Source organism: Periplaneta americana, chromosome 6, assembly GCF_040183065.1.
Source record: "Periplaneta americana isolate PAMFEO1 chromosome 6, P.americana_PAMFEO1_priV1, whole genome shotgun sequence".
In the NCBI taxonomy this organism is placed as follows: domain Eukaryota; kingdom Metazoa; phylum Arthropoda; class Insecta; order Blattodea; family Blattidae; genus Periplaneta; species Periplaneta americana.
Genome location: NC_091122.1, coordinates 116,831,831 through 116,852,786, shown reverse-complemented (window position 1 = coordinate 116,852,786; position 20,956 = coordinate 116,831,831). Strand labels below are relative to the sequence as shown.

The 20,956-nt window shown below is 35.1% G+C and overlaps 1 protein-coding gene across 3 annotated transcripts in view; it reads left to right on the top strand.

Annotated features, from left to right (window-relative positions):
- The window catches only part of LOC138701664 (uncharacterized), a 148,666-nt gene that overhangs the window by 34,894 nt on the left and 92,816 nt on the right, over positions 1 to 20,956 (top strand). For all 3 annotated transcript variants that reach the window (XM_069828797.1, XM_069828796.1, XM_069828798.1), the window contains exon 2: positions 15,859 to 18,193. In XM_069828797.1, the coding sequence (XP_069684898.1) occupies positions 15,970 to 18,193 (2,224 nt within the window). In that variant the 5' untranslated portion in view covers positions 15,859 to 15,969. The remainder of the gene's footprint in view (positions 1 to 15,858; positions 18,194 to 20,956) is intronic.

Below are 20,956 nucleotides of genomic sequence, written 5' to 3'. Positions count from 1 at the left end.
TTGCAAATTGAATATCTGAAGTTACAGTCTGAACTGAATGTCTGGTTTACAGTACAGTTCACAACATGCCCTGCTATTGTTTGGAAAGGATTGCTGGCACCACAGAAGAAAGAGTTTGGCCCATCCCATAATCCACCCTCTTTTTTTGTTAGAATTCCATTTCTTGTCTCGAAAATTTTTTTTGCCACAGTAACACAGAACATTATTAATCGCTAAGTAATGATATTACTGATTACCCGGGAATTCTTATCAATGACAGTCTCTGTTTGATGTAGGTATATGGAACATGAATTTTTAAAGAATTTACACTGTTGCTAAATGTCGGTATAAACGAGTTACTTACTAAAATTACGTCGTTATAAAAATAATACAATAAAAGCTGTACATTTTAATGACTGTTGCTGTAGTCGAGGTGTTACGCTGACTATGGTTGCTTTAATGACTTGCTGTAGTCGAGGTGTCATGCTGACTATGGTCACTTTAATGACTGTTGCTGTAGTTGAGGTGTCATGCTGACTATGGTCGCTTTAATGACTGTTGCTGTAGTCGAGGTGTCACGCTGACTATGGTTGCTTTAATGACTGTTGCTGTAGTCGAGGTGTCACGCTGACTATGGTTGCTTTAATGACTGTTGCTGTAGTCGAGGTGTCACGCTGACTATGGTCGCTTTAATGACTGTTGCTGTCGTCGAGGTGTCACACTGACTATGGTCGCTTTAATGACTGTTGCTGTAGTCGAGGTGTCACGCTGACTATGTTCGCTTTAATGACTGTTGCTGTAGTCGAGGTGTCATGCTAACTATGGTTGCTTTAATGACTGTTGCTGTAGTCGAGGTGTCACGCTGACTATGTTCGCTTTAATGACTGTTGCTGTAGTCGAGGTGTCATGCTGACTATGGTCGCTTTAATGACTGTTGCTGTAGTCGAGGTGTCATGCTGACTATGGTCGCTTTAATGAATGTTGCTGTAGTCGAGGTGTCATGCTGACTGGTCGCTTTAATGACTGTTGCTGTAGTCGAGATGTCATGCTGACTATGGTCGCTTTAATGACTGTTGCTGTAGTCGAGGTGTCATGCTGACTATGGTCGCTTTAATGACTGTTCCTGTAGTCGAGGTGTCATGCTGACTATGGTCGCTTTAATGACTGTTGCTGTAGTCGAGATGTCATGCTGACTATGGTCGCTTTAATGATTGTTGCTGTAGTCGAGGTGTCACGCTGACTGGTCACTTTAATGACTGTTGCTCTAGTCGAGGTGTCATGCTGACTATGGTCGCTTTAATGACTGTTGCTGTAGTCGAGGTGTCATGCTGACTATGGTCGCTTTAATGACTGTTGCTGTAGTCGAGGTGTCATGCTGACTATGGTCGCTTTAATGACTGTTGCTGTAGTCGAGATGTCATGCTGACTATGGTCGCTTTAATGATTGTTGCTGTAGTCGAGGTGTCACGCTGACTGGTCACTTTAATGACTGTTGCTGTAGTCGAGATGTCATGCTGACTATGGTCGCTTTAATGACTGTTGCTGTAGTCGAGGTGTCATGCTGACTATGGTCGCTTTAATGACTGTTGCTGTAGTCGAGATGTCATGCTGACTATGGTCGCTTTAATGATTGTTGCTGTAGTCGAGGTGTCACGCTGACTGGTCACTTTAATGACTGTTGCTGTAGTCGAGGTGTCATGCTGACTATGGTCGCTTTAATGACTGTTGCTGTAGTCGAGTTGTCATGCTGACTGGTCGCTTTAATGACTGTTGCTGTAGTCGAGGTGTCATGCTGACTATGGTCGCTTTAATGACTGTTGCTGTAGTCGAGGTGTCATGCTGACTATGGTCGCTTTAATGACTTGCTGTAGTCGAGGTGTCATGCTGACCATGGTCGCTTTAATGACTGTTGCTGTAGTCGAGATGTCACGCTGACTATGGTCGCTTTAATGACTGTTGCTGTAGTCGAGGTGTCACGCTGACTATGGTCACTTTAATGACTGTTGCTGTAGTCGAGGTGTCATGCTGACTATGGTCGCTTTAATGACTTGCTGTAGTCGAGGTGTCATGGTGACTATGGTCACTTTAATGACTTGCTATAGTCGAGATGTCATGCTGACTATGGTCGCTTTAATGACTGTTGCTGTAGTCGAGGTGTCACGCTGACTATGGTCGCTTAAGTTCAACTGTAATTTTCAGAAAGTTACTGATATGTAATAGTATTGGTATGGACTTCCAACTGATCATGTTTCTCCGAAATCAAATTTTACTTTATTTTTAAATTTATCATTGTTTTGTATTCTCTCCGCAAATCATATTGTATTTTTATTTTTAAATTAATTTCTGCTTTGTATTGTTGATCCTAGTGGTCAGCCATAATGTCAGCCAGATGTCCCAAATTGTGGAATAATAATAATAATAATAATAATAATTATTATTATTATTATTATTAGGCGTATTATTATTATTATCATCATATCATCATCATCATTATCAGGGTAGTTTGTAGTAAATTCTGGTGAACATTAACTCGGAGAAATTATCATGAAGAAAAAATAAATAATTTCCAAGCTATAGGCTAGTAAAGCTTAAAAGTTGTTCTTTTACTGTATGTCTTGCTAGTAGTTTCTTTATACCCTTATTTAGTTTAACATATAGAGAAGGTAAAGAAGAAAACCATGAATTATTGTTTTTACAGTAGCCATGCACAGAGTAGTATTGTCGCTGAATTTGCACCATTTCCATTTACTGTGATATACTCGATTTTGTATTTCTATAAAGACTTGATCTTAGAAATATGTAATTAGGTACTTCTAATATACAGTATATATATTTTTTCGAAAATGCTGGAGTTTAAAAGCTTGGTTACTAAATGAACATCACCTTGTACTTAATACGGAAGGAAAAGTCATGATGGACCCAAAATCTTTAAGTGGAAATGCTTTGGAAATTACATTTTATAGTTCCATTTAGTGTAATAAAAATCCAAGGCTTTTTAGGAGAAACAGTGTTTCAACAGTATTTTATTTTAAAAGGTGTCATATACTCGTAAGATGATAAGAAAATGATAAATTCTTATCATTATCCCTTAGCAGCCTACGGTATTGTATCAACTTGGGTAAGACTTGTTTTTCTTGTGATGGCATATTGAGCAAAGTTTGTATACATATGATTACAAGATGTTTCTTGTTGATTATTAGCCTATATTTTCCTCAGATTAGATTTGTTGTTGTTATTATTATTATTATTATTATTATTATTATTATTATTATTATTAAATTAAACATTTGGAATCCTTTTTAGGATTTATTCCTTTTTTGAAACATTTACTAGTTTAGAAAAACCAGTTTTAAAAGACGCTGTTTTTGTGAAAGTTCTTCTGATAATCATTTACTACTACTACTACTACTACTACTACTACTACTACTACTACTACTACTACTACTACTGCTGCTGCTGCTGCTGAGTGATTCATATAAAACTGATACATTTCTTTATTTATTTCAACAAAAATGAAGCTAACCATAATTTGTTATATCTCAAATGTAGAGTATGTTTGGGAAGATTACTAACTTCTATAGAAAATACTGAAAATGCCCTCGCTCCTGCTCAAGGCACAACTCAATATGTTGTCCCATGTTACTGGCCACTCATTAGAGGATACCATTGATCTCGTGTGTAATGTTCTACTTCAAATCGTCCAATGCCTGGGGGCATGTGGTGTGAACTCTGTCCTTTAAGTAACCCAATAGGAAGAAGTCGGTGTTGTCAAATCCGGAGATCTCGGTGGCCACAAGTTGATAATTATCTGGTCATCAAAACAACTTTCAATTAGTTCCATGGATTCGTTTGATGTATGGTATGTGGCTCTGTCTTGTTGAAAAGTGTATATATCTCTATCAACAATACTTACTAACATGAAATGGAAAGAGATCTGACTGTTCTAAATTCAGACTATAGTTTTCTGAGAGTAACAGAGGAATTATTTTAAGTAGTTCTCTATCATTCTGGTCAATTTTCTACTGTTGGTTATCACTGCTTTTTCAATGTACCAAATACAACTACATATACTGTACTTTAGTTTCTGGTTGTACAAGAGAGGACCATTTATAATTTGCCAACACTTCGATGGGTTGTAGCATGGGCAAGTGCTAGAAAGATCTGTTCTGCCTGTTCTGGTACAGGAGTTGCAGAGATGCGGTTGTAGGCTAGGGGGTGGGGAGAGTTAAGATGTAATATGCACTTCAGTAAAGTAAATAAGTAAGTAGGCCTAATCATGTTGAAAATTATGTAAAGCAGCTGTTGAAAATGATTTCTACCTTTCTAAATACAAACATTGCATCAGCATAGACGATTTTCAAGTGCCTGCTGAAGCTCGTTTTCTGTAATTTCACTTATTACTTGCCTGTGTTATTTTCCAGAGCTTCAAAAGTACGTGGATTGTTTCTATACATTTTCTGCTTTAAATTTTCCCATGGATAGAAATCACAGGCACATAAATCAGAGTAACAAGGTGGCCAAAGTTCACGACTAATTAACTGTTCATCCAACACCTGTTCTAGCACATGCATTGAGTAATGAGCTCTACATACACAGCGCGGCATTATCCTGTTGGAAGCAGGCATGCTGTTTTTCTTCCTCGGTCAAAGTCGCAAAAAACGGTTGCAGTATGTTTCAAACATAACATTCCAAGTTAACTGTGTCGTGAAAGAAAATAGGGTTAGTTACTCTGTGCAATAATGCCACATCACACCGCCACTTTTTGATCATGAAGAGAAACTATGAACTAAATAGAGATTTTCACTGTCCCAATACGTTCATATTTAAGCAGAACAAAGCTTCGTCAGTTATGATTAAAAGAGATGAATCAACTACAGTACATCATGAACAAATTGCAACATTCATCAACAGAAATTTACATGAGATGCTGGATCCTCTGGTATTAATTGATGTATAGAATCCATTCATCATTCATTCATTCATTGGTTCATTGATTCATTTATTTATTCGTCCATCACTAATGCTATAGTCCATGAAGGACCTGTGATAGTTAAAACCATTCCTCTCTGTCCTGTGCCTGCTATTTCCATCTTCTTACACCAGCTCTGCTCAGGTCATCCCCTATATCTTCGAACTATCTGGGTATAGGTCTTCCTCTCCTTTTCTCGTGAATCACCTTGTATGTATGTTTGTGTGTGTCATATATATATATACAGTATAACAAAATTTCGATCTTATTCTGTCTACATTTACTTGTGATAAGTAATTTTCCCAGATCTTAACATTATATAATATCTTTGCTTCAATCATTGCTCTGTAAATATCAATTAATCTTTTATTGCTGTTAGTGCTACATTTCCTTTATTTACGGTATTTTCATTTTCTTCTTTCCAATTTCCCTTACGTAGTCCATTTTCTGGCATACTCATCACTTGTCTCAGTCTACTTAATCTACCTTCCTTAATAAACTATACTATATTTGGTTCATCAAACATTTCTAACAGCTCTCTATTAACTCCTACTTTTGATTTATGGTAACATAATAATCATTGTTACAATGACAGATATATTCTGTAGGGCCAAAATTTAATCTTTACATAGATTCTTCGTCCAGCAGTGCATATTACTGTGGAATCCTGACCATCAAGTCACTCCATTGAGCGCGCTCCTTGTATAATGGCAGTTCACTTATTATGTCAACATATATGTCGAACTTGGAGTCAGGCCGCAAAGAGAAAAACACTAGAGGACAGGAAGACCATTAATAAAGAATTCTAGATCATTCCATGTGGATAGAGTGTTCAAAGACAAAACAGAAAAAAAAAAAAAAACTGACAGTTCAAAATCATCCAGTTTCAAAGATATAGTAAGATGTAGTAAAAAAAAAAAAGAAAAAAAAAAAGATATATACTTGACTCAAACTTCCTTTCGTTTACACATAACCCATGCTCAAGAAGTGTTACTGATAGGAAATAATTCTAAATTCTAATTTCGGGATTTTTGCCATCCTGGTGAAGTAAAAACTTCCTTCAGGACTTAGCGCACAATTCCTAGCCAATGCCATCGAATCTTGTATGGTTGGGAACGCTAGTTGGAGATGAGGTATAAATTTACAAAAATTATTTCTTTTTCTGGACAAGATGGACAGAAAATAATGCATGGCCGGAGTATATAATTGAAGGTAGGTTAAAACGTTGCTATTGAACTATTTTATTTTTTGGACAAATCGAACTGAAAATAAAGAAATAAAGTGTCAACAGTGAACTTTCAAAAATACATTTTTTCCTATTTCCCTCCTTTTTTATCTTCAGAGAAGGAATTTGAAGGTTTACACTGCAGGCTGAGGCTTATTGTGATTACCACTCCTATTCTGTGAATGATTGGGTAGAGAAACAGTCACACTCTTGTACAAGTACAGCATGCTGCATTGTGAACTTAACCTGGAGTATGGCATGGATGATGATAATTATGTGAATTAATGATGGAAAATGAGTCTGAGGTCCAATGCTGAAAATTACCCAACATTCTGCTTCAATTGGTTGAGGTAAAACCCCAGAAAAAACCCCCAACCAGGTAACTTCTTTCAACCAGGGTTTGATAAAATTGACATTCTCGTAGAACAATAAAATTATCATATCACATTTTGGAACAATAAAAATGAGTTTCTTTCATATTAATTGCTGTTGTTATATTTTCAATCATTTACGAGTAGTATTATCCCTAAGTTCAGAAAGCAGTTGTCTCATTTTCTTTTCAGTTACAGTTTCTCTCATTTTATTCACATACTACCTCATAAAGTGAATTACATTTTCCCTGACTTGCTATTGGTAAATGGAAACTCAACTCATTCAACAGTTATTTTAGTTTTAGTCTTTATTTGTCATTCGAAATCATTATTTGTGCATTTACATATTACTTCATTCTTCATAAATTAATGAAGAACTTATCAATCGCTTCTCTTAGCATATGTTCTGTTCCATTATGACCTCTTGTTTCAACAAGAGATTTTGCTATTAACATGTTTGGAAAGTTGTTCATAGTATTAGAAACTGTTTACTAGCTGTAAAAACCTGCACTCTCTTATGAATGACATCTTGTGTCTGCTTTATTGTGATTGGGAAATATCGAAACCATTTCTTGGTTTGACACTTGCGAGTTTTTAGAGTGATTATAGAGGAGCCTGTAGGAAGAATATAAAGTCAATAAAATCACGTAAAAAGTTTTTCTCTGCTCTGAAGACCTTTACAACACGTCATTAATGTAATTTCACAAATTTGGGACATGACGACAGATGGTGTAGTGTATACAAGTAACGCTGTGGAGGAACGGTTAGCATGCCTGACTGTGAAACAAGTGAGCTTGGGTTCAAATCCTGGTTGGGACAAGATACCTGGTTGGGGTTTTTCCTGGAGTTTCCCCCTCAGCCCATTAAGAGCAAATGCTGCGTAACTTTTGGTGCTGGACCCTGGACTCATCTCGCCGACATCACCTTCATATCATTCAGACGCTAGTTAACACAGCAGTTGATAAAGCATCGCAAAATAACCCACCAAAAATTACGTATTACTGTCATATAATGTAGTTTTGGATCACTTTGGATAAATATTGCCCAGTCATGGCAAAGTGGATTAAGTACGTCTTTTATGCGTTTTGCAGTAAAGTATACAGTCTTGTAAATGTTTCCTTTAGTCAGCTCATAGGAAGAAAAGAGGAGTAACATGGGCAGTAACCTTAACAGGAGCCTTCATTTTATTTGTTTAAATACAGGGTCCTCCATATATGACACTTCTCTCACACCATAAGTTCAGCAGCACAGATACTGTAAAATCAACCACTGTTTCTACCTTAGTAACTTCAGCTATAAAACCTGTCTAGCGGAGAAAATGTTTATAAACAACTTAGAAATGAATACAAGTACATTTTGCCTATATAAAAAGAGATGTTTAAAGTGTCCTCCTGCTTCAATACATTTTTGACATACCTAAAGATTGTTCTGAAACACTCGACTAATCTCTTATTGAGAAATGTCCGAAATGACTTGTTAGATATACACAATTTTTTTCTACATTTTGCATAAATTAAACCACCAAAAACTCGCTGCAATATGCTATACACCATTCTCAAACAATTAGAAAAAACACAATCGCTTGTGTTACACTATGCACGAATGAGTAATCACTTCAATATTCTCACACAATTAGAAAAACACAATAGCTTGCACTATATCACGCATGAATGAATAATCCCTTCAGTAGCTCACAACAGATAGGGGTACTGCATGCAACACCCAACAAATGCTGTTGAACTTTGACTTATATAACAAGCGCCCTGTGGCAAAGAACATTTCTGTACATCCAGTGGCGTCATATACAGAGGAATCTGTATTGATATCACCACAGTTGTAATTGATGGTGGTGGTGGTGGTGGTGATGATGATGATGATGATGATGATGATGATGATGATGATGATGAGGACGACGACGACGACGACGACGACGATGATGAAGTAGAAGAAGAAGAATTTTCTCTTGAAAATGGTCAAAAACTTCATGCAAGTTCTCATTCGAGCTAGTCATGGGTAGAATTGGTCTTTTTGCAGATCTCGTCTTTTTCAAGATAAGGCCATACTATCACCTTATTTTCATCGGAATTTCTTAACAAATTCGCTTTTTCTCCAATATAAGTCATATATACGAAATTTGTTCTCAAACATCATATACAGAGTGGAAGTGAAATAACCTTGCAGATTGAAAAGGATGATAGGGTACACGTAAATTAATAGAAAACCTATATTACGTTTTGTGATTAAATACACGGTTAATTAGAAAATTAATTTGGAAGTTTCAGATGTCCGGCAACATCGCCACTAACACACTCTACTCGTGATAACAGATATATGAAGTCAGCAAACTTGGTGTGTCAGAGTAGGTGAGCTGCTCTGTGCCTCAATGTTGCCACTTATCGCATGTGCAGTGGCTTGAAATTAGAGGTTTTTAAAATTAAATTTACACATAAACCATCAACACTAATATACCAGAGAGATAAATTATTCTTTATTAAATTTCTTATTGATATGGACAAAAATCACAATCCTACTCACAATAGTTACCGAATAAGAGATTGTTAAACATTTTGGGGGGGGGGAGAAAAAACTTTTTTTTTTTTTTTTTTCTGAAAAAAATTATGAACTTTCCACTAATATGTTATTATAGTTTTTTGTTACAACATGAGCTATTAGCTCTGGAAATCTGCAAGGCTATTGCACTTCCATCTTGTATATCTGTAAAAGTTGTGTGATGTTTCACATTGTATTTGCTAAAGTTAAAGTTTCAGAATCAGAGAACATAAATAATGTTTCAAGTGACGTGATAGGCTTGTTCTGTTCACTTTGACCATGTGTTAATATTATATCCAGTAAACTACATAAAAACAGATGTATAAAATAGCATGTATCTGAAAGTTATTTGTAAGAAATGTTGAAGAAAAATGTGTGTAGAATAAAAGTAAATTCCTTAGCCAAGTAAGAGAGATTTGGCAAGAAATGTTGTCAATTATCCTGCATAAATTTCACCATTTGGTAATGAACAATAATTACAGATGACACGAATATGCATGCAAGCAGGAGGTGGATATTTGGAAGTTTCTGCAGATACGAAAAGTCATAAACTACTTTCCAGTTAATTGAATATGCATTTCACGAATTATGTGTTTATCTTATCATATGCGAAAAACATTTTTTTTCAGTAGGGAGCTCAATGTGAATCCTAAATCCTTAGCCCTGTATTTGTGAAATCATTTTTTTGGACAAATATGAAAAGTGGTAGCCATTTTTATACGAGATTGGTGTCTGAAAAATGCTGTTGTGCAAACTATGTGTACTGGTACTTGTTCTATTAATATAAATATACTTATTTGACATAATGTAAACTCGTCTGAATGTTTAGATACTATTCTGGAAGTGCGTTTTTGTTTGCTTGTGTATGATTAAGGAACAATTGTATGGTGACCGGGCAAAAGGGCTTAATTCATTACTTTTAGTGATATAAGATTTCCTTCATTAAACCTGTTTTCCTAAGAGAGATCCTTAAACCAGTGACATCAACAATAAAGAAAATCGTGAAATAGCCTAAACATATCACTTTTCGGATTTACAGCAGTTATTTTTAAATCTTTGAAAATTCCTCCTGTGTCTGCTGTCTAAAAATCTGAAAATTAGAATTTATAAAACAGTTATATTACTGGTTGTTCTGTATGGTTGTGAAACTTGGACTCTCACTTTGGGAGAGGAACAGAGATTAAGGGTGTTTGAGAATAAGGTTCTTAGGAAAATTTTTGGTGCTAAGAAGAATGAAGTTACAGGAGAATGGAGAAAGTTACACAGTGCAGAACTGCACGCATTTTATTCTTCACCTGACATAATTACGAATATTAAATCCAGACGTTTGAGATGGGCAGGGCATGTAGCATGTATGGGCAAGTCCAGAAATGCATATAGTGTGTTAGTTGGGAGACTGGAGAGAAAAAGACCTTTCAGGAGGCCGAGACATAGATGGGAAGATAATATTAAAATGGATTTGAGGGAGGTGGGATATGATGCTAGAGACTGGATTAATCTTGCACAGGATAGGGATCGATGGCTGGTTTATGTGAGGGCGGCAATGAACCTGTGGGTTCCATAAAAGCCGTTTGTAAGTTGTAAGTAAATTTCGCATAGAGGGACTTAATTCCTTTTGCCCGCCCATAAGAGAATTATTTTTGTGCGTTTTAGTCAGAGGCAGGTTATAAAATAATATATTCATGATGACAGTTTGAATGAAAATCTTGTTCACCATTTTCTTAATATGATTCATTTATGATACATGATACATGAGAATTGTACAAGAGAGTGCAAAGGTATTTAACCAGATTGTAAGGTTTTGAAATTGATTGTAATATTCAAGATTCATTATTACTCATTTTGTTCAAATACGGATCAAAACATTTGTAAATTAATTAAGAACAAAACATGATGTAGACTGTATGTGTTGAGCAGTAATGCATTTTGCTTATTTTTGTGAAATGTGGATCAAAAAATTTATAAATTCATAAAGAGCATTACATGATCTTTGTGTTAACCTGTACGCCAATGACTGAAACTGGAGTTGTCTAATTTTGAAAGTGTATATGAAAAAGGTGAATGGCCTGAAGATTTTACGATATAGTGTTGCTTCCAATCCCGAAGAAAAATAATGCCAAGAAATGTAATCAGTTCAACAATCAGCCTAATATCACACTCGGCGAAGATTCTGTAGCAAATACTGAATTGACGTTTATATTCCAAGATGGAAGAAGAGCAGTTTGGCTTCAGGAAGGAAAAAGTTACAAGAGATGCAATTGAACTGCTAAGAACAATCGTCAAAAGATACCTACAGAAGAATAAAGAAGTGTATGTAGTATTTGTGGACCTAGAAAAGGCTTTTGACAGAGTGGATTAGAATAAACTGATGGAGGTCCTAAAGAAAATAGGTGTGGGTTTGAAATGGAGAAGACTATTGAGTAATCTTTATATGAAACAAGTCAAAGTCAGCATAGGAGAAGAAATGTCAGAAGGAAGTGAATTAGGAAGAGGAGTATGTCAAGGATGCACTTTATCACTTATCCTGTTCAACATCTACTTGGAGGATTTGGTGAAGAACTATTTTCAGAACATGGGAGGATTGATAGTAGGAGGCAGAAGAATAAAGTGCATTTAAGATTTGCTGATAATACGGTTTTGTTAGCAGAAGAGGAGATGATACTAAGGGATATGCTACAGGAGCTAAAAGACAGCTGTGAGCAGTATGGGATGAAGATAAATACAAACAAGACGAAGACCATGGTCATAGGAAGAAAAATACAGAAGATAAACTTGCGAATTCTAAATGAGGCAGTAGAGCAAGTGGGCAGTTTCAAATACTGGGGTGTACTATAAGCAGTAACATGAGCTGCTGCCAGGAAGTCAAAAGGAGGATAGCAATGGCAAAGGTAGCTTTTAATAGAAAAAGGAGCATCTTCTGCGGATCTCTGGAAAAAGAACTAAGGAAGAAACTAGTGTAGTGCTTTGTATATGGAGTGTGGCATTGCATGGGACAGAAACGTGGATATTACGACGAAGTGAAGAGAAGCGAATGGAAGCATTTGAAATGTGGATATGGAGAAGAATGGAACATGTGAAGTGGACAGACAGAATAAGAAATGAAGCTGTGCTGGAAAGAGTGGGTGAAGAAAGAATGATGCTGAAACTAATTAGGAAGAGGGAAAAGAATTGGTTGGGTCACTGGCTGAGAAGAAACTGCCTACTGAAGGGAGCACTGGAAGAAATGGTGAATGGGAGAAGAGTTCGGGGCAGAAGAAAATATCAGATGATTAGACGACATTAAAATATATGGATCATATGAGGAAACAAAGAGGAAGGCAGAAAATAGGAAAGATTGGAGGAAGCTGGGTTTGCAGTGAAAGACCTGCCCTTAGGCAGAACACTAAATGAATGAATGAATACCAGATCAGTACCTGTGTGCTTTAATACTAAGTTATACAATTCCTCATAGTCATAGGACATAATCAGACCTGAAATGCAAGGTAACAATGTGCCTCATACTCTAGCTGAACGTTTCCTCAGGGTACTGTTTGCAGATCATGAAATGGTCCATTGGTCCATGCAAGGTGGGGAAGTCACTGGAGGGGTAAGAGGAAGTAACACATTAGTAGACATTCCATGTGAACAAGAGTCACACACTTTTGTATCACAGTTGATATTAATCAGCAGGGAACGGATTTATATGGACTAAAAATATATGAAATATGTAAATATATATGTAGTTATTTTTACCAAAATATGGAATTAAATATGGATTTTTACCAAAATATGGAATTAAATATGGACTTAAAATTATAAAAAAATGACTATGTACGTTAAATATTGGTACATTTTAATCAAACAAAAACAAAAAATATAATGGACGTACCTTATCTTCCAATGTAGTTTCAACAAAACACAATTTTTATTGTCTGTTACCATAACAATAGGTTACAAACATTTCTTTCAAGTGCTGAAAAGTGAATCTTCTTCTATTGTCTCTGAGGATAGATTTATACTGACTAAAAGAGCGTTCGACGTCACAAGAAGTAACTGGTACATAATTCAATTTCACAATGTCTGCTGGGGATAAGTCCAAGTTAATCTTCACTGTTGATTCACCACTCATCACAGCAACAACCTTTTGTAGTTCTTCATATCCAGGGTTTTTTCAAAGTACAGTGTCCACCTTAGCTCTTACTGCATCTGCAACTTTACCTCTACCACGATTCAGTTGTTCCACAGTACTATTTATAATTTCAAAACTTTCAGATAGTGAAAGGTGCCTATTTTGGAGACTTTTGAGCGTTTTTATGATGCATGAAAATGTATGCTGAATGTGAGCTAAGTCATTCTTCACACTTATGTCACAGGTAACTGTTTTCGCAGTATCAATTGAGACTGCATCTTCAGAGTCCAATGCAAGGAGAACATTGTTAATAGAGTCTATATGTTCGGCATAATATTCAACTGCTTCTAGCCATGTACCCCATCTAGTTAAAATTGGCTTTGGTGGCAATGGAATTTCAGGGTACATTTCTTTCAACACGTTAACTCTACTGGGAGCTTTGAGAAATACTTTTTTCACTGATGAAATCAACAAATCTACTTTAGGGAAATTGTCTCTGACCACTTCTGCCACACGATGAAATGCATGCGCCACACAAGTAAAATGAGTCAATTTAGGATATACAACAGATAATGCTTGTCCAGCTTTGACCATATAAGGGGCAGCATCGCTAATAAAGAATAACACATTATCGTACATAATACCCTTTGGCCACAGGATACCCATAGCTTCGTTGAACAGTTTAACTATAGTTTTGTTATTGCACTTTTCTAGAACATCACAATGTAAAAGAATTCGTTCAGAATATTGTTCACTTAACAAACCGATAACTACATTACCAACAAGTCTACCTTCTTTGTCGGGAGTCTCATCAATGGAAACCCAAATTGAACTATCTTTAATTTCATCTCTTATCTTCTGTATTGTCTCATCGTAGATGGATGGAGCATACGTCTTCCTAAGTGTTGACTCATCCGGGATTGTATGTTGAGTATATTTTTCAAGGAATTCCCTGAAGACCTTATTCTTTAGTTTGTAGAGAGGAATATCAGCAGAGATGAGAGAACGGCACAGGTCGATGTTAAACTCAGATCTTACATTCGATGTTGTTGGTTGTGTTAAAAACAATTGTCTCTGCTTGGAATTTAGTTGTTTGTTGGCCTGATGTTTACTAGTTGTAATGTGTTGTTGCACCAGGAACTTTTGTGTAGATGATACTGCACACTGACACAAATTACAAAATAATATTTTATTGTCAGTTGATAAACCATCTTCTTTAAATTCTGAAATGTAACTTGTTAGTTTTGATTTTAAATTGACTGAATGACGTACTTTTGGCATATTTACCGTCTTTATAGTATGATTTACAAAACTGAACCTATGTGTACTCTGACTGGCATTTAACTGTTGAGCTGCACAACTGAAGTCTGTTAAAAATTTTAAATTAAATTAATACAGTTTTGTAACTTACTTTCCCATTGTTGATAGGACTGCTAATTTTCAAATAACTCTGATGTTAAAGGGATTACTGAACATGTGTTTAAATCTCTATTGTTGAAATGTATTTTTAAAAGTTAATGGAATTTTGTTTTGTTTTATTGTTAAACCTAATATAATATGGACTGTTTTATATGAAATATGGAAAATATATGGAAATTAACGAAAATATGTACTAAACTCTAAAATATGGAAAAATATGGAAAATAAAAGTAGGATTTTTCAACCCTACACATTGTGAAACATAAAGATAATGCAAAATATAAATTATATTAGCTTTATAAGTAAATATGTATTTACATATAAATCCTTTCCCTGTTAATCAGTCTACAAATATTGTCACTACTCAATTAATTAAGACTTTGGTTAATGTTTCATTGTGCCAGTGGTAGCAGCTAACAATTACAAATCTGTGTATAGCAGCGGCAGTCTCTAACCTGGTTATAGATTTGTGTAACCATCACATAATTGTTGAAATGTTCCATTATTAGTTCAGAATTATTTAGTTAAATTATTACTTTACAATTTTTAGTACTGCATAATGTTTGTTAATCTCTTTGAGGGACAAATGTTTTACGATAATGATAGAAAATCGTACTTGACATTTGAACCAGATAAGACCACTTACTTATTCATGCACATTGAAAGTAAGAGAATAGGTGGCATAACTTGACAAGGATCATTTCGTGATCTTACTTCAGTATATGACCAGTTAAATTAAGCTGCCTGCAGATAGTGATAGTATCCCTAATTTACTAAAAACCTTCAATGAATCAGCCATTGTCAGTTCATATTTTCTGAAAGGAAAAAAACATGAGGTTGTTGCAGTAAAAACAGAACTGGCAGTTTGTGGCAAATTAGACAAGGGTTTTTTTTCTCTCTTTCATTGTCCTTTATATCTAAAATAGTTGCACTTTCATTTGTAAACATTGTTACGTGTGTGTGTTTTCTGTGAATATAGAACTAGTATTGTACTATGAAAAATTTATTTATTTATAATAGTGTTTATGGACATAAAAGTTGTAGAATATATAATCTAGAAGAGATATTTTATATGTGTTACGTTTAATATAATATTAAGGTTACCCTTGAATAAACAGTTTTTGTAGAATAGGTAATTATGTGGTTAAAGTATGAGAGTTTAATAAAAGAATTGTACACTTATTAATGTAGCAAAGCTGTACTATAATAATACATTACTATTTTCTCTTTGTTTCAGGTGAATCATTATTATTATCATCCTTATTACACTTATTATTATTATTATGATGTTGCCTGCGTTGTCTTGTAAGACATACAGCATTGAAAACTTGCTCTCAAAGAAAAAAGTATGGCAACATTACATGGAGGACAAGTCCTTCGACAATATTGCAACAAGCGAAGCAGAAAGAGGGAAGCTGAGTGTGTAAATAAAGACGAAGAGGAGAAAGACAAGTCATCAATGATAACTACAATGCCAGATTCACATCATTCTTCACCATGTGAACCAATGAAATCAAAGTCACCAGATAAAACTATATCACTAACATCACAACCACAGGTTATTGTGCGCAAATTTACTTTGCCAGCCCTTAATAGTTCACACTTCAACCTGTCAGATAGGACAAAAAGAAATCCTAACTTTGCAAAACCCAAGCAGCGCTGGAAGCAGTTGTGTAACTTGCAACATGAGATGACAACAACCCTACCAGTGTCGAAGGTGAAGGTGTTGAGTTCTTCCCCACAACTTACAAGGGAGTTTCGTCCTGGGACACTTCAGAGCTATCCTAGTGGAAAACTGGATATCATGAGCAGCACACTCCACCAACTTCTAACCAGTAATACAACAGGACTGGATTCCACACCAAATGCCAAGGCAGGCAAACCTAAACATTTAGCATCTCCGCTGCAAAAATCTCCTTCTTCTTCACACAAAACTCCATCATCTACATTTAAATCTGCGTCATCTCCTCCAGTTAAATCTTCATCATCGCCTGTAGTTAAGTCTGTGTCATCTTCAGTTAAATCTGTGTCATCTCCAGTTAAATCAACTACTGTATCATCACCTGCAGTTAAGTCTGTGTCATCTTCAATTAAATCTGTGTCATCTCCTCCAGTTAAATCAGCTACTGTGTCATCACCTTCAATTAAGTCTGTGTCACCTCCTCCAATTGAATCTATGCCATCTTCTCCAGTTAAATCTATGTCATTCCTCCCAATTAAGTCTATGTCATCTCCTCCAGTTCAGTCTGCTTCATCTCCTCCAATTCAGTCAGTGCCATCTCCTCCAGTTATAACTACTACATCCCCTGTGTTCCCTGTACTTAAAACTACGACAGTTCCTCCAACACAAGACCCAGAAGTTTCAAAGGATGATTGTGTTAATGTAGAGCAAATGTTGGACACAGCAGAAGAAGTGCCATATGTAGCAGCTGTGGCAGAGGTATCAAGTTCAAGTGGAACTATTCGATTAGGACCATTTGATACATCAAATAATGATATAGGAATAGTTGGTGGTAAAATAGTGATATTTCAACAGCTTCAAGGAAATAAGCTTGATGCTGGAAATGATAAAGTTGGTACGCTAGTTGTTCAGAATAATCAGAGTGCAGCTGTAGATGCGAAAAGTGGAAAAATAATTATAGGCCCATTTGTAGGACAGAAGGAACCAATAAAGAGTGTCCTAAAAAATACTCTCATTCATGGAAGTTCAAAAATGAATTCTGAAGCTAGTGGAAAAGAAATTAATGATTCTATGCAAGAAGATTTAAAACAGTTGCCAAAGGAACAGACAGGAAGTATTATCCATAACAGTGAATCTTCTATCAAGGAACAAGTAGAATTGCAGGGAATTTCTAAGTGTAACCCTAATGTTCCTACGAAAAAACAGAATGTTATTTGGGGAAATGCAAAACTTAATTCTGAACGTTTTAGAAAGGAGGAAATTAATGATGCAGTGGCTACGAAGTGTAACTCAGAAATGACTAGTGATAACCAGAAGATTATTCAAAGAAGTGTCAAACTTACTGAAGTCGAAAAAAAGGAACAGACTGTTACTCAAGGAAATTTAAAGCATGAACTCGAATCCACACATAAAGAACAAAAGACTGGTACACAGGGAAATCTAAAAAACAACTCTGAAGTTGTTAATAATGGTCATGTACTCACTGCCCATTCTTTGTTCAGTGATCCAAACCTCCAGAAAGCAAATCGTGAAAACTTCCAAGAAGTTATCAACAGATTAAAAGCTGTTATTTCCGCACAAAAAGGCACTGAACAGATTAAAAACTCTGAGTCTGGAGATAAACTGGCAGGAGATGTGAGTATGGAATCATTGAAGAAACCTCTTACAAGTCAACAACTGCAACATCAAATTGCTTTGATGAAAGCGAGACAGTCTATAGCTCTGCAGGTAGAGCGTGAGGTTCTTCGTGCTAAGGAAAGGTCATTGGTTCAAGAAGTTAATCTTCCTGCCAGGAAAGTGTTTGTCGCAGAGACTAGCACACAGACCAGTTTATTTTCTCTTGTTGAGCCTGGCCGTATGGTGGAGATGTTGATCAACACAGACAAGAATGGTGAGTACTGACTGCGAAGTCTTGCTTATGCATGTAGTTCTTTGAAGTTAATATTCAGCTCGTTTATTCTATTGTAAGTAAAGTGAAGTTTGAACTTATGTTGCATGTTTAAGGGCATATAGTATGTTGAAAGTTCATTGATTAAGAAATTAGTTTTTGGCAGCATTACGAAGTTAATAGATTGCTAGTTTAAGTATGCTGATGGAAAATAAATATAGAGATTCAGTAAATGAAGATATAATGCAATGTCCCAAACATTGAAAGTGAAAAAAATAAGAGACGAAACTGTTTCAAAGCTTTCTCCACATAATCTAATAATCACAGTGATATCTAATTCTTTCTCTCTCTTCAATGGCAAGTGCTTCATATCATAATTGAACATATTTTGTCCAAGCATCACCATGCAGGAACGAAGTCTTACATATTATTATTATTATTATTATTTTTGTTATTATTATTATTAATGGATATAATTTTAAATGGGAGATAAAGCATAATGAATAATTATTATCCAAATGGAGTTTAGATTGGATTTTTTTCCTTTGTTGGTATCGAAGAAGGGAAAAAAGAGGAAGTATTCTTGCTGGTGCTGTTAAAAATAGCTAACAAAACTTGGCTGAAGACTGAGAAGAAGTGAGAAATTATAAGTAATCATAACAGATATTGATAACGGGATTCCAAAATATAAACTGGCAATAAGTAATGATTTGCAAAGCAGATTGAAAGTAAAAGCGGTTTAAAGCATGAAATGGATGCAATAGGTGTACTGTTTGTAAGTGAATGTGGATGATGTAAATACAAGGGTTGGCATCAATTGCTCAAGTGAATTTAGGATTGCCAAGTATCCCTTATTGTATGGGATGTCCCATATTTGAGACCTGAAAAACTTGTCCTGCATGAAATTTACAAGGGATACCAAAAATCCCTTATTTATGGATATCATGCCATAGACGGCCAACAATTTTTTTTATTCTTTTCCCTTACTGTTTCTACGCATATGGTGTTGCAGAATTAAGATAAAGTCACTTTTTTATTAACAAATTAATGTCTTTAGAACGTGACAGTGAAACAAATAAATTTACACCTCGGGCTTTCTATGTTTCAGTTAAAAGTAATTTTATTCCCAAGTAATAGCTGTGCATGTTTATTGGTACAGTAAAATTGTTAAGACGTAAAAAGTGTTGCAAACCAAAATGAGTGATTCTCCTCATGAAACAAAGGGAACGTGTTGTATTTAGACACATAGAACATTTATTTAACAATTTGTATGAACACAAGTTATATCTTCCCAGTCTGAATTTCAGACATCATTAATGTACCTTCTAAATTTTTAATAATAAAAATAAGTTAATGGTTAATAATTAATATAACAGTTTTAATAGTATAAAGCTAAGATAATTTTTCCTTATACTGTGTTTTAACATTCACGTATATGCTCTGAAATTCTCATAGATTTCTTATCTCTCTCTTATTAGTTTCTCATATTTTCCTCTAGTTAAATGTTGCAACTGTCCCTTATTTACATGAAAAAAACCTGGCAACCCTAGTACCACAACAAGACTTAGGGTACCTCACTTTCTTCCCTTATCGCCTGAAATTGAGTTTGATTCGACTTTCGAATTGTTTTGTGTTTTCTACTTCATCAACAATGGAAATAGTCCAGTTACGCTTTCATAAAGTGACGTGTGTACTACCTTTATAAATAGGCGTAATGTTATGTTTCTTCTCAAGTATCGATTTCGAATCATTCAAGTTCATTACTTTTGTCTTTGTGTTCTATGTAATGAACCAGAATCTAAGAAAATTAACGCTGACTAGAAACGTGTTAGGTCATAGTCTGTTTGTATATATGTATTTATTTACACTGCAAGTGGGCAAGCACCCAGTGGCAGTGGTATACACAATATAAACAATACACAATACAATTATATACATAATACAATAAGAATACACAATACAATTGAACACAATAAAACAATTGAACACAATAAGACAATTGAACACAATAAGAGTGTTTAAGAGTATCTTTTTAGAATTTTACAGAAGTGACTACGAAAGAACATGAACTATTATCAAGGTAGTGAACTACAGGGTTTTATATGAAACAAGCATACTAAATCTTAGTGGCTTAATTTAATTCAAAATGATGCGAGCAATCAAAAACCAAATTCAGGGGATTTTTGTATTTCCTTATAGGCCTATTTATTTTCTCGTCATATTAGCGAATACAACTGTAATGAAGTTTTAAAATATAAGAACCAATTTTCATGCTACATATTTCTGTGATGTGGGCTTATTCAAAAGTTCTGACAATTTTTTTAAATGTTGTTCGTGGTCTATATAGCAGATACCATGCTAACTGTTGGATCCAAGGTTCTTGGATTCAGACTTAGCATGAAGGACTGTGTAGTAAGTGTACCACATGTAAACTAACCTTGTTCCTGATAGAGGATTCCGAGCAAAATTTATTGGCCATTTCTCGCCATGACCTCTGCAGTTGAAAGTTTGTTAAATAAAACATTGCTACAGAAATCGCAGAAGTTTTTTTTTTTTTTTTTTTTTTCAAATGAAGTTTACATAAATATAACAATTCACAAAATAATGGGAGTTTTGTAAGCATCTACTGTTATAAAATTGAAATATGACTAAACTTTTGCTCTTTCAGCTTTTGTACAGCATTTAGTAGAAAACCCTGCGAAATATCTTGGAATTCCTTAGTAATAACAATTCTTCAGTATCAGAAGGACTAAGTTATTTCTTTTA